We start from the raw sequence: 13824 nt of genomic DNA on the forward strand, positions 1-13824 counted from the left end.
TTTATATTTTAAAAAATATATTACGGTTTATATTGCAAACGTTAAAATCACCATTTGTAAAAACTCACTCTCAAGTTGCTAAATAGGCTTGCTGAGTTCCTTATAGTCAGACACTCAGAAGTGTTTGTAAATACACATCCGCAAATGACACATTTCAGGACAATCAACCTTCTGTTAATGATCAGTTAACAGCACCTTTGGCGAAGGGTACAAACACACAGAGCATATTCAGGATAAAACTGCCTAGTTTCAGAAGCTGGTACATTTTTATTACATTAAAGAAAAAGGGTGAGAAATTCCCTTTGTCTGCAGTGTTGGCTGCTTATGAAAAGAAATATTTCTGGACTATATAGATATCAGCCTAACTGAGCACAATTATTAATGGAATATTTATCTGAATGTTGCAATTTTAAGAAGAATAAAACAAGCTAAATAGCTGTTAAAAAGAAAAAAAAATGAACTTCCATCACCTATACTTCTGTTTGTGTTCGAGTGAAAACCAACATTAGAGACATTTATAAGTGCATGATAAAATCTAAACAGGTAGAGTTCACAATGGTCTCATTCTTCCAAAGAGCTTCCTTAAGGATATAAGCCGCACACTACGATTGGACTATTGTGTGCTAGACAAGCATTTGAGACAAAGACCTTAAAGTTCTTTGCCCTTTTAGTGTTCCCTAAGAGAGCAGTGGGGAAAACCCACAACAGCCACTCTGAAAAGTGGCGCCGCTTCCCAGGCTAAGTCAATGACAATTAATTGACAGACCCACATTATTTCTACATGCCGAGGCCATATCCAAGGCGGAGGTTGCAGGGAACAAAACAACACGTGGCCTACAAGGAAATGGTGGCAGCAATCGATTCTAAATGAGCCCAAGCAAATTTAGTTTCTCCAAAAAATGAAAATCTTTTTTAAAGTATTCATTTTAAGATGATAAGAGTTACTGCTGCTGTTTAAATTAGGCCAAGCTCCTACTCCTTTAAGTTTCAAGCCTGAGGGTATCCTCTGAGCAGAATTCTTGACTTAGTGGTTGAAGACAGTACTATATTCTATTTTATGAAATCTTGGTAGAGAAGGAAAAAATAGTTGGCAGTTCTAATCCTGGTAGGATATATAAGATGCAGTTGTCTAAAACAGCTTCATTCAGCAATTTTTATGCCAAATACTAAAAATATGAGTAAGCCCAAAACTGAGGATTTTAAATTCCTAATTCATGTTAAACGTTTCCAACCATACTAGTACAAGATGGCAAGGCAAGCAAAAACATGTACCCAAGCACCAATTGAAATTGGATGGAAAATATTTTTGTGCTAAACATAGGAAAAGGAACCAGCAATAAAATTTTAATAACTACCCCGAGGGGTAAGTGAAAAGGCTAAAATTAGTTAAGAGACTCTCTTGGATATTGACATTTGTCATTCCCTTTTACACCACAGGGGTTAGTAAAACAGGATTATATACTGCTCTCTGTGACTGCCCACAGAACTAAACAGTTCTGTAGAGAATAGTATTTCTATGTTTAAAACAATATAAATATATGTTTACATATTATAAAAGTTACTATAGTTACAGAAGAGAATTTGTTATAAACTTTAGCAATGCTAAAGTGTGTGCGCGTGTGTGTGTTTAAATCAAAACAGAGGAGAAATAAGAGAAGTTATAAGAATGCAAATCTCCCTTCATCTTTAAAAAAAAAAGTAAACACTGTCTACAGTTAAAGTCAAGGAATATATATATTAGTATATGAAACAAAGTGGTAATAACTTAAGAACCTTGTAAAAGAGGCTACATCTTGGGAATCTGGGGAGGGCATGCATAAAGAAGGACAGAGGAAAACTGACTCCTCGCTTTGACCCTCCTGTCAACAGGCTTTATTGTCTTAACATTGATATTAACATGGCCTTAATGGTTTTGTTTTCTTTTCATTAATTTTATTTACATAGGCTCAGAAAGAGAAAAACATTTTAACAAAAATAAAACTGCCAGTCTGTCCGGCTAGAGTTGAGCTTCGACCCATGAACCAGAAGATCACGGTTCAATTCTTGGCCAGGGCACATGCTGGGGTTTGGGGCTTGATCCCCAGTAGGTGGCAGCCGATCAATGATGTTTTTATCTCTCTCTCCCTCTCCCTTCCTCTCTCTGAAATCAATAAGAAAGGAAGGAAGGAAGGAAGGAAGGAAGGAAGGAAGGAAGGGAGGGAGGGAGGGAGGGAGGGAGGGAGGGAGGGAGGGGGAGGGAGGGAGGAGAAGGAAGGAAGGAAGGAAGGAAGGAAGGAAGGAAGGAAGGAAGGAAGGAAGGAAGGAAGGAAGGGAGAGAAAGAGAACTGCCAGTTTGGATATAAGTTAAAATAGAGTGCTAAACATGCAATTGGGGTGGCCTGAAACTGTCTGGTTGAAGGTTTTCAATATTCACAGCACAAGTAGTTTTTTATGAAAGATATGTCCCAGGGACTGACTCATCACTGTAGAATATTGAAGCAAACATCTCAATAAGGTGAAAATGGGAGATTAAACAGAAGAATAAAAACTGGGGTTATATAGAAGAGATAAAACTGCAGAGAATTATCTAATTAAAATGTTATGCTCTGGGGCATACACCTGATCAGCAATCAGTGATAAAGAAGACTTTTATATCACCCCTTCCCCAACACCCAACGTTTCCTTTCCTAGTAGCTGGGAGGATGCCGGATACGATTTTTTACAGTAAAATAGCTAAAGGAGAAGATTCTCCTTGATAAGTGATTTTTTAGACAGGAGGCCTTGGAATACAGATTTTCAAATTCAGATAAAAAGTTTCCTAAGGAAATTCTACCTGTGGGATATGTGAGCTTCTAATAGAGATGATTTCTGAAATAGATTTCACGGCAAAATTTAGAAGTTTCAATAAGCTTGTTTTTGAGACATTTGGCTTTGACTTTTATTAATAAAACTAGAAGCCCAGTGCATGATTTAATCATGCACGTGTAAGCTGTCTGTCCGCTGGTCGGCAGCTCCGAAGTCCCTGGGTCCCTAGGGCGAGGCGGGGCGGGGGTGTGGCAGGGGCGTGGCCGGAGCCCAGGCCAGGGTCTTGCCTTTGCCTCCCGCCTAGGAAGGCTGGGGCCGCCGCCACATGCTCCTGCGGCCCAACTGCCGCCAGACTCCTCCCCGGGGAGCCGCGCTGCCCGCCCACCGCCCGCTGCCTCCAAACCTCCAAATCGCCGGCTCGGCTCGCTGCCCCAGAGGCCTGTCTGTGCCGCAGCACAGCCATGGCGCAGACGCTGAGCTCCGTCGCCGCTGGCAACGCGAGCTCAGCGTCCTGCCGGCCCAATCACCACCCCAGCCACCCCGAGTCCCGCCCCCTGTGTCACCCGCTGGCCCAATCATGGGCGTAGCGGAGTGATGGTAATTTAAATATTACCTTTTTATTATGTAAGATGAGTATACAAATGCTCAGAACCTTGACAAGGTAAGACCCAACAGAATGGGGTAGCTCCCTGCTAAGCTGAAAACATCTGTGGACCTATTCACCCATTCACAGAAACAATTTTTTTAAATGTGATATATGTTCCTAGTGTTCTGATAGGTACCAGATACTAAGATGAACATGCCATGGAGCCTACAGAGAGTGAGCACAAGGAACTCAGGAACCAATTAAAGACAAAGACGTGAAAAGAAAAAAAATTCTATGAGATAAATGTCATAATAGCAATAATGAGGTACAGGTTTGCTGGGAATGGGGAGGGGCGTAATAAGCAGAGTCCTAGTTAATTAGAGAAAGAGCAATGACATCTTTAAGGACTCAATTATATAATTCTTAGATATAAGGATTTACTGAGCACTTACCCCAGTGAATGAATACTAGCTTATCCTATATAAGGCTAATATGCAAATTGCCCCCTTGGGAGTTCAACCGACCCAGAGTTTGACCGCTCGCTATGATGTGCACTGACCACCAGGGGGTGGTGCAGAATGAAGGAAGGCCCCGGCCAGCAGCCAGGGGAAGGAAGGCCCCAATTGGCCCTGATCGCCAGCCAGGCCTAGGGACCCTACCTGTGCACGAATTTCATGCACTGGGCCGCTAGTATTATAATAATTCACCACAAAAAAAATTTAGGATCTCATATATATAAGAAAGAGATCTTAAAAACTTGCATAGAAGAAATTGACAAAAACATACAATAGTTCAAGGAAAATGGCATTAGACTTCTCAATTGCAGAACTGGAAACAATGATATTGAAGCAAAACCAACAAAATTCTTTCCAACCTAGAATTCTATACCCAGCCAAACTACCACTCAACTACAAGCCCAGAATAATGGCATTTTCATACCTGCAAAGTCTGAGAAACAGAAAAATCACTAGATCTTTGTTTTAAGACTTCTAGCACTATTGGACTAATAGCTTTACTTTATTTTGAAACTATAGTTCGTACACATTTTCAACTGTTACCTTATTTTGGTCTGCAGGCATAAGAGTACATTTTCTAGACTCAGAAATTGTGAATGGGATGTACCCTTGGTTACCACATTCTTCCCCTAGTAAAATATGAGATCATGATATAAAAAAATCCCACAAAACAATAACCTTCATTCTTATTAAGTATTTTAGAAACAGTCATAAATATCCTATGAAGGTATATAATATCATCCCTTGCTTAAAGATGAGGAAATTTGGGCTTAAATAGGTGACTTTCCAAAGGTGTCACAGCCAACATAAAGTACTAGTAGAACTCAAATCTATCTCTAGTGCTATGTTCAGGAGTCTCCTCTTGACATGTATGTAAGAACTCTGTGCACAATATTTATGGCTTAATGTTTTAATATCTCATTCTTCCTTATGCACACAGGAAACTGTTTCCTTTCAAACCATCAAAAGCACTCTGTTATCCCTTTTCTCCACCCTAATGACAACCTAGCTATTCATTTCACCTCAAGCACCTGAGCACTGTAGCTTAGCCCCTTGCTCTTCTCCAGGCAATCCTAAAGCACTGGAGGAATATAGGTTCCAAAATAAACACTGACTTATATACTTAGAGCTCTGGCAAAAGGCAAATTCTAATTACGCATGAGAAAGAAACTTGTTGAGCCCAGCCTGTGTGGCTCAGTGGTTGAGCATCAACCCATGCACCAAAAGATCAACAGTTGGATTCCCTGGTCAGGGCACATGCCTGGGTTTGATGTTTCTATCTCTTTCTCACTCTCTCTTCTTCTCTCTCTCTAAAATCAATAAAAAAAAAAATAAAAAGAAACTTCTTGATTTTTTTTCTTAACCTAAGCGTAAGAAGGAAAACAGATAATTAGACAAAAGGGACTTCATATGCTACATACAGCAGGAAGGCACCTAATGTGTTTTACATGTTCATAACGATCCATCTGGCTTTTTAAAAAATATATACTGTAAAGGGGAAAAGGCTCAAGAATAATTACTCCTCCTAGTCTACCCCCCAAAATCTATTAGTAAAGAATATGCTTTAAAATTTAGAACACAATGAAACCATGCACACAGCTTCCTTTTCTAAAGCAAACAGAGACAAGAAAATTCCCAGACACACATGCACTCAGACTCACACACACTGTCTGTGACCTTGGACTCATAGCCCCTCCATTAGACTTGTGGACCTGAATAGGCACCGAATGAAGAGGTGACAGTCCTAACTGAAAAAAGCCCACTGTACTCAAGGTGACTCTGTGATTTGAGTATTGCAAAGAAATGGTGTAATGACAATCTAGCTACTTACTCCACAGTATCGGTCACCATTAAATATCTGAGGCGGCAGAGGGTTGCCCTGAGCGGGCTTCTTTTCTGGGGGCACGTTTTTGTACATCCACTGCCTCTGTTCTTCTGACATTGTGATATCCACCTCCTCAAACTCTATCTTGTTGGCTTCCAGAAATCTAACCACATCTTGCTGCTTCTTCTTTATCTAAAAAGAGAAGACAAATAAGGAGAAATGCTCATCTGAAACAATATGTATATATTTTCAAATTGAACTAGATTTCACTTCCCATTGTCAGAGGTCACTGATACAAAAAAAAAAGAAGGCGATTTACATAGGCGCCATGCACTGTCCACTCTGTGGATATCCAGCAGAGGTCTAAGCAGGTCCTGACACAGTGATTTCTTCACCTAGACTCCCCAGAACTCTGGGGCACAACTCAGATTGCCTGGAAAAGACTAGGTATGAGGTGAGATTCACACAGTTCTTAGGGGGCCAACACCACTCCCCCTTCCCACCCACAGGAGTTGACATTTATAGTCATGAGCGCTCTCTCTGTTGAAAACCATATATAGCCCATCTGAGTTGTCGACATTTCATTGATTCCCGGGAGCAGCAACATTTTCATTCCCCTCAGAAGCCTCCTTCAGATATTCCTCAGCTGCAGCCAGGGGCATGAAAGCATCCTTTCATCAGTTCACGAGAGAAAAGTGTTCTCCACTCTGAAGTAAGAGTAAACAGCAAGCACCATTTTATTATGAACTCTATTTCTTAACCCTTTTCATTCTTCTGATCTTTCATGTTTCCTTCCTCAGTCACTAGGGGTCAGGTGTGTTCTTGAAGAGCTGAAAACACATTTGTAGTCCTCGAAATGTTATCCTTAGTTTAAGGATCTATATTAACTATTTTAGGTTAATATGTGAGTACCTAAACACTCATACATTCTCAATACTAGGGATACATCAAAGACACTCATACAGCTTCTTTCCATCCGTACCTCCCTGCCCTGCACATATAGATACCACACACACACACACACACTGAGCATTTATTGCTGGATTATAATCCTCTACAGCTTAATTAGTCTTTTCTTTCACAGGGTCACACTAGGCAAAATAGCTGGACGTTGCCCGGCCGATGTGGCTCAGTGGTTGAGCATCGACCCATAAACCAGGAGATCAGGATTCGATTCCCAGTCAGGGCACATGCCTGGGTTTTGGGCACGATACCCATTAGAGGGCGTGCAGGAGACAGCCAATCAATGATTCGCTCTCATCATTGATATTTCTATCCCTCCTTCTCCTTTCCTCTCTAAAATGAATTTTAAAAAAGAGTTTTCAAGAGTATGAATTTTAATGTCTCCCTGGCAATTCCATCATGTAGATGTACAGTTATCTGTTGCTGGATATTTAGCATACTTGTAACTTTCACCACTAGGAACATCTTTCATCATAGTGAACATCTTTATTTACAAATCTCTTACTGTTTCTCACAATACCACTTTACTTTAGGACAAAGTCCTATGAATGAAAGGGCAGACCCAGGGTAAATTTCTTTGCAACAAGGCTACATCAGTCAAGAAGTACAACCTTCCAATTATAAAATAAGTAAGTACTAAGGATATAAACAGCATGGTAACTATAGTTAAAAATACTGTATTGTATTTGAAATTTGCTAAAAGAGTAGATCTTCCGTTTTCATCATAAGAAAAAAAAATAGTAACAGATGTGGTGATGGATGTTAACTAGACTCATTGTGGTGATATTTTGCAATATACACATATATATAGAATACTTATGTTGTACACCTGAAACTAATATAATGTTGTATGTCAATTATACCTCAATAAAAATACAAGGCCACATCTATTTACATTCCCACTAGCAATATTTGAAAGTATCCACGTCTCAGCACCTCTCTCTCCTTATAGGCAATATTTGAAAGTTGTACTGTAAAAGATTAAAGTTCAAACAATGTGAGGAACTGGATGTTAACTTATTATACTCATCGTATCACAATATATACATACCTCAAATCATTACATTGTACACCTTAAACTTATACAACATTATGTCGATTATCTATAATAAAAGCATAATATGCTAATTAGACTGGACGTTCTTCCCGACGAAGCCGGGGCTGTGAGGGAAGCCTGGGTCCCCCGGGTGCCTGCCAGTGGCCAGAGGGAAGCCCGGGTCCCGGGTGCCAGAGGGAAGCCAGTGCCAGCAGCGGGGGGAGAAGGCCTACTCTTGCACAATTTTCATGCATCGGGCCTCTAGTATCTCCATAAAACTAAAGAAAAAAGAGAAATGGTTTTTGTTCTAAAAAAATTTCAAACGCATCATGACACACTGACAATGCTCAAGAAGCAAAAGGCAGTTCCCCACGGGCACTGATAATGTCTGACAGTCCTGTAAGGAGTAAGATGTGTTTTTAAAGGGGGAAGGAAGCAAGGGGAGGCATGGCCAGGCTTGTGTTTCAAGGAGATCGCTTTAATACAATGCAACTTAAAAAGAAAAAAAGGAGAAATTGTTTTACCATCAACACTGTTATGAAAAGATTTCCAAGATATATATTATATGAAGTGAAAAAACAAGAGCAGAATTGTAAGTAGACTAAGCACATACTTCTGAAAAGAAAAAGGGAGAATATGAACATATTTGTATTTCCTTGTATTTACATTTTTAAAAACTCCTGAAGGTTATCAAAGAAATGAACAAAAGTGGTTGCTTAGGGGGTCAGGGTAATGGGGACAAAGTGGGACCAAGACTTTTCACTCTCTACCTGTATAAACCTCAAACTTTTTTGAAGAGTGTGAATGTGTCAAGGGTCAGAAGGTTAAGCAGAAGAAACCTATCTTGAGAGAGAACTGAACGTGTGCCTCACAGAGGGGAGCAGTGGTACAGGCCAGAGAGATGCGGTGTTTTACGTAAGTCAGGGTTCCCAACAGGGCATGAAGCAGGACTCACAGCATTTTGTTCTTCATTGGCTTCCATGTTTCTTCACAGTTAAAAGAAAGGCCAGATGATTAAAATAAGATTTTAGAAAAGGGTTAAGGCCAGAAAATTAACTAATACTACAGCAGATCACTCAAATAAACAAAAAGGAGACATTCAACCCAGAGAAGGAGGTTTTCAAGTGGATGTTTGTGACATTAACATCAGGAAGGAAGATGAGTCACGCCACCAAGCACTGTTTTTAAGATTTGCCTTAAGGTGACTGTGGCCTGGAACTGGGGGAGCCCGGGCCTGAGTGGCAGGGGACCGCCCGCCGCAGGAGGCAGGCACTTGGGAGACGCCAGGCCCTGGGTAATGGAGAGGCTTCCCGTGTGGCAACAGGAAGCCATCAAGGGCACTTCATGTGCTGGGCACAAATCCAGAATTCCAATAACAGTAACTTATATAGTCATTTCCTTAACACAAAGAGCTCCCTTCTCATATGTGACTGTTCTGAAACTAAGTGTACCTTACAGCCAGTATCAAAATAAATTTGAGAAGCAAATGGAAGAGAAGAATTGTTGGATAATAGTCACTGCCTTCACCATGTCAATTTAGCCAGGAGTGGAAGGAAGGTACTTACAACTCCTGGTTGGTTTGTTTCTATTAAACACATTTAGAAGCCATGGCACATAGTGCAATTTACCCAGTAGCCATCTCTCTTGCTTTCTTTCTTCTTTTTTTTTTTTTTAAAAATATATTTTATTGATTTTTTTACAGAGAGGAAGGGAGAGGGATAGAGAGCTAGAAACATCGATGAGAGAGAAACATCGACCAGCTGCCTCCTGCACACCCGCTACCGGGGATGTGCCTGCAACCAAGGTACATGCCCTTGACCGGAACCTGGGACCCTTCAGTCCACAGACCGACGCTCTATCCACTGAGCCAAACCAGTTCCGGCTCTCTTTCTTTCTTAATACAGAAGTCTGGTTTTGTTCGGAAAAGTAATGTGCTCAGCTACAGAATGTGTTTATCCACACTCCTCTGCAGCTTGGGGTGATCACATGACCCAGTTCTGGCCAATCTGATGTAAGGCAGATGTTCCTGGGGATGGCTCCACTTATGAATGGAAAGACAAAGTCCATTCTGCCCTTATCCTTTTCCTGGGAGGTGTAGAAACCATTTTGAAAATGTGAAAACCAACACTGTATGCTAAGGATGGTCAAAGAGAAGGACAGGAGCCTGCGTCCTGGATGACATTTTGCAGGTGTCACACCAGTCTCCTGCAGCCTACTCTAAACCCCTGTGCACTAGACAAACAAACCCCCAATCAGTTAAGCCACTCTATATCAAGTTTTCTATAGTTTGAATCTAAATGCAATGCTACTTAAACTCTTAGTTGCTACTTATAATGTCTTCGGAAATACTGTAGTGTGATGGACTGAAAATAAAAGCTCTGACTGCACAGCAGAGCCTAGAAATAAAAGCTGTAAAATATGAGTTTAATGTAAGTGAACTGAGTATCTGTCACTGGATAAACAGATGAATTTTCATTTTCTTCGAAAAACAACAACAGAGTTGTTGAACCCACAACAGGGAGATATCTACAAAAGCACAGAAGGTGCCTTCCATCTTACCACTCAAACACGTGCCCTTACATCACCCAAAGCTGTTAAAGGGAACAGACACTGCTCCATCCTCAGGCTAGTTCACAGGTAGGCAAGCTATGGCCCACAGGCCAAATCTAGTCTTTACATTTTTTTAAATTATTGAAAAAAGTCAAAACAATATTTCATGACAAAACGACATTTCATGTATTATATGAAATACAAATTTCAGTGTCCATAAATAAAGTTGCATTGGTAGACAGCCACACCCATTCATTTGCATAATGTCTAAGGCAGCTTTTGCCGCACAATGGCAGAGTTGAGTATAGTTGCAACAGAGGCAGTATCATTTCCAAAGCCTAAAGTATTTACCTGCTGCCCTTTACAGAAAAAGTTTGCCAACCTTGGGCTTGATCCCAGATCTTCAGTTCCAGCTCAAAGTTCACGTTCTCAGTGAGGAAGTACTTCCCTAATCACCTGATTTTGCTTTTTTTTTTTACCAGCCACCCTAGAACTTCCCACTTGCCTGCAATGCTTCATTCTTCACCTTAGCACTTAGCATCTGACATACTGCGTGTTTTATGTTCACTATTTGCTTGTCCACCTCCCCCTACTAGGGCATAAATTCCAAAGGGCTAGGGATTTTGTCTGCTGGTTTGTTCACTGCTGGATCCTGAGCCTGGAATGGGTGACTGACACATAGCAGACACTCAATAAACATTTGTTAATGAATAGACAGGATTCTCACAAACAGAAGGATGAATGTAACAGAGGTGCTGACTTTCTTATGATTTTAAATGATACCTTCAGTATCACCTCCTTGGAGAGCCCTCTCTCGCCACCTTAGCTGAAGTTTTGTCTACATTCATTAAAGTTTTATTTATCGGTTTACTCATTTTTATGATCATCTCTCTCTCCACACAATGTCAGTTCTGTAAGCAAGGGACTGTCAAGAAGGAGGCCCTCAGTAAATATTAACTGAATGGATGATTAAAGAATTATCACTCCGGTGCTGAACATCAAAGATTCCCAGGTGATGTTCAAGAGATCACACTCATTGCTAATTTGAGTTAGGAACAAATGTAACTGAAGTTTAGTCAAACAGAAATGTAGATCAAATGCTAATATTTCTCAACTGATGCTAAAACTTTATGAGTTTAAAATCAGTGTGTCTAGCATGTTACATCTAACTGGAAATACCAGTAGCCTAAATAATAAGAAGAATCTCTAGGCTCTGAATGCAAAAAAAAGGCTTCACTTCAAACATTGACACTGATATTGAAGAAGATTGTATGTTTAAATAAAAATGCGATTGTCAGTTAATTTTAAGAATTGCAAGTGCATACTATAGTATTTTGTTTTGTCCAAATGTATTTTTACTAGTATTAAATTGTTGGTATATTTGCACATTGATGGCAAATGGGAATTACGCAAATATTTCCCTGACTCTGCTTTCGATCGCTACCACAGAATTCTATCACCCGTAACCACTTCCCCCAATTATCTCTGGGAGCTCTGAAGCAAGCGCCTTTGATGAGCTTTGAAGTGGCCTTCTTAGCTACTGCATCAATTAGGTGCTACGGTCTGAATGTATCTCCCCGATGGTGTTAGAAGGTGGGGTGAAAAGGCAGTGCTTAGGTTATGAGGGTGGAGCCATCGTGAATGGGGTTAGTGCCCCTATAAAACAGTCCCAAGAACTCCCTTGCCCCTTCCACCACAGCAAGAAGTCAGCAGTCTGCAACCTGGATTCTCACAAGGAGAAGGATGAATTAACATCCGGAAGAGGGCCTTCGCCAGAATCCAACCATGCTGGTACCATGGTTTCGGACTTCCGGCCTCCAGAACTGTGAGAAGGGAATTTCTGTTGTTTATAAGCCACCCAGTTTGTTAGAGCTGCCTGACTGGACCAAGGCAATAAATCTTCACCCTTTCAACTTCAAACCCCCGCAAGACCCCCATCTGCTGAAGACCCCGATGCCTGCACCACGCCCTGGTGACCCACCCGCACAGGCGCCTGGGTGATGAGCTGCCTGGGCTGCTGTTGCAGAATCTGCTGATGTGGCAGGAACCTTCAACGACCCGTGGAAACCTGTGAAGATGTTTGAATCTGGCAATCTCCTGGCTCCACGCGTCCCTAGGGATTAGATCAGCAGGCGGGCTAAATAAATCACATTGCACTTGACTTAGACTTACCCCCTACTCTGTGACACTGACTTCTAAGTAAATTTGCACTCCTCCATTCTCTTCTTGTAGGATTAGTTCTTTCCAGAAGGCTGCCAGTTAACATGTAATTAAGCAGCCCCTGACAGATTCCTTCCATAGACTTCCCAATATGTCTAGTCATGTTTGAATTCCGGGGTGTACACAGACGCTGCAGCACCCTGGGACCTTGGGAGTCACCAGTAAATAAAGAGACATAATCAATTTGAATTAAGACAGTTTTAAAAATTGACATTTCATGTGTGAGCAGTTGTGGGAAAGCAAGTTTAAAGGCAAAACAAGGCACAGATGGAGGGCAGTGAGAAAAATTAAAAACAAAACGGGTTTTAGAGTTAGAGTGTCCTACTTTTAATTCTGGCCTTGTTGCTTGAGTAGCCTTGGAGAAATTACTCAGCTTCTCTCTCATTTTCAGGTTCCAAATCTGTTAAATGGACCCAATATCTTTTTTCACTGGTTCATTGGGAGGATTAAATAGGAAAAGAACTAAGCAATAAGAGGCACTTGCTCAACTGTTTCATCCAAACGTATTAGCTTTACTTTCTTGCCCTAGATGTAGCCTTCTGAAAAAAATATAGTGACTTCTGGGTACTTTCAAAGGCTTTGGGTATTCTATGCGACAGCTCTTTATTTCACCTACTTGCACACTTTAAATATACAGTTTTCTTTTTTCTGACTTGAGGTAAGGCTGACTAAGGTCTTTCATGTATTTCATGAAAGTCAAAGATAGGCAGAAGAAAGAGAAAAAAAAGACTTTCTTATAACTTGACAAAACTTACAGAAGGGTTGAACTAGACCAAGAGAGGTAGAGGGCCCCAAAATAATTCCTTCTTTCAACTAAAAAGAGAGGAAAGGACTGATAACCTTTCCCTGGTCAAAGACTCCAGAAACTTTCCAGCGATTGAATAGGGTACCTCAAAAATATATAATTTCGTGGCAAATTCTTCAAGTCTTCACTGTCGGGCTCATTAGGCATTCTATTGCAATAAAGAAGACGCAGGTGGCAAAAAGTATTGTGGCTATTTACTACCTCTCCTGTGAAGGCTGGGAAACTCACGCCCCAGTTTTCCCACCCACCCTTGCAGCTAGGGCAGCCACGTGACCCAGATCGGGCCTTGGAGGTGTGAGCCCAAGTCTGCTGGGTGGAGCTTCTGGACAAGGCTGTGCTCTCCTGTTGCAGCAGATGGGTTAAGATGCTAGGGCCCTTGTCTCTGCCTTTCCTCCCCCTTCCTGCTAGAAACCCAAGTATAAGGTGCAGAGGCAGCCATCTTAAGGCAACGAGCATCAGGAAAAGGCCACCCAAGAGAAGCCTAGAAACATAAGCCCTGAACAAATCGGCCTCGGGACTTACCAGCAGAGACCAGACACA

The 13824-nt window shown here is 41.3% G+C and overlaps 1 protein-coding gene across 1 annotated transcript in view; it reads right to left on the reverse strand.

Moving 5' to 3' along the window:
- The window catches only part of SH3BGRL2 (SH3 domain binding glutamate rich protein like 2), a 54514-nt gene that overhangs the window by 11229 nt on the left and 29461 nt on the right, over positions 1 to 13824 (reverse strand). The window contains exon 2 of the mRNA XM_079780372.1: positions 5717 to 5902. Coding sequence (XP_079636498.1) covers positions 5717 to 5902 — 186 coding nt within the window. The remainder of the gene's footprint in view (positions 1 to 5716; positions 5903 to 13824) is intronic.

Source organism: Cnephaeus nilssonii (genome assembly GCF_951640355.1).
Source record: "Cnephaeus nilssonii genome assembly, chromosome: 9".
Lineage (NCBI taxonomy): Eukaryota > Metazoa > Chordata > Mammalia > Chiroptera > Vespertilionidae > Cnephaeus > Cnephaeus nilssonii.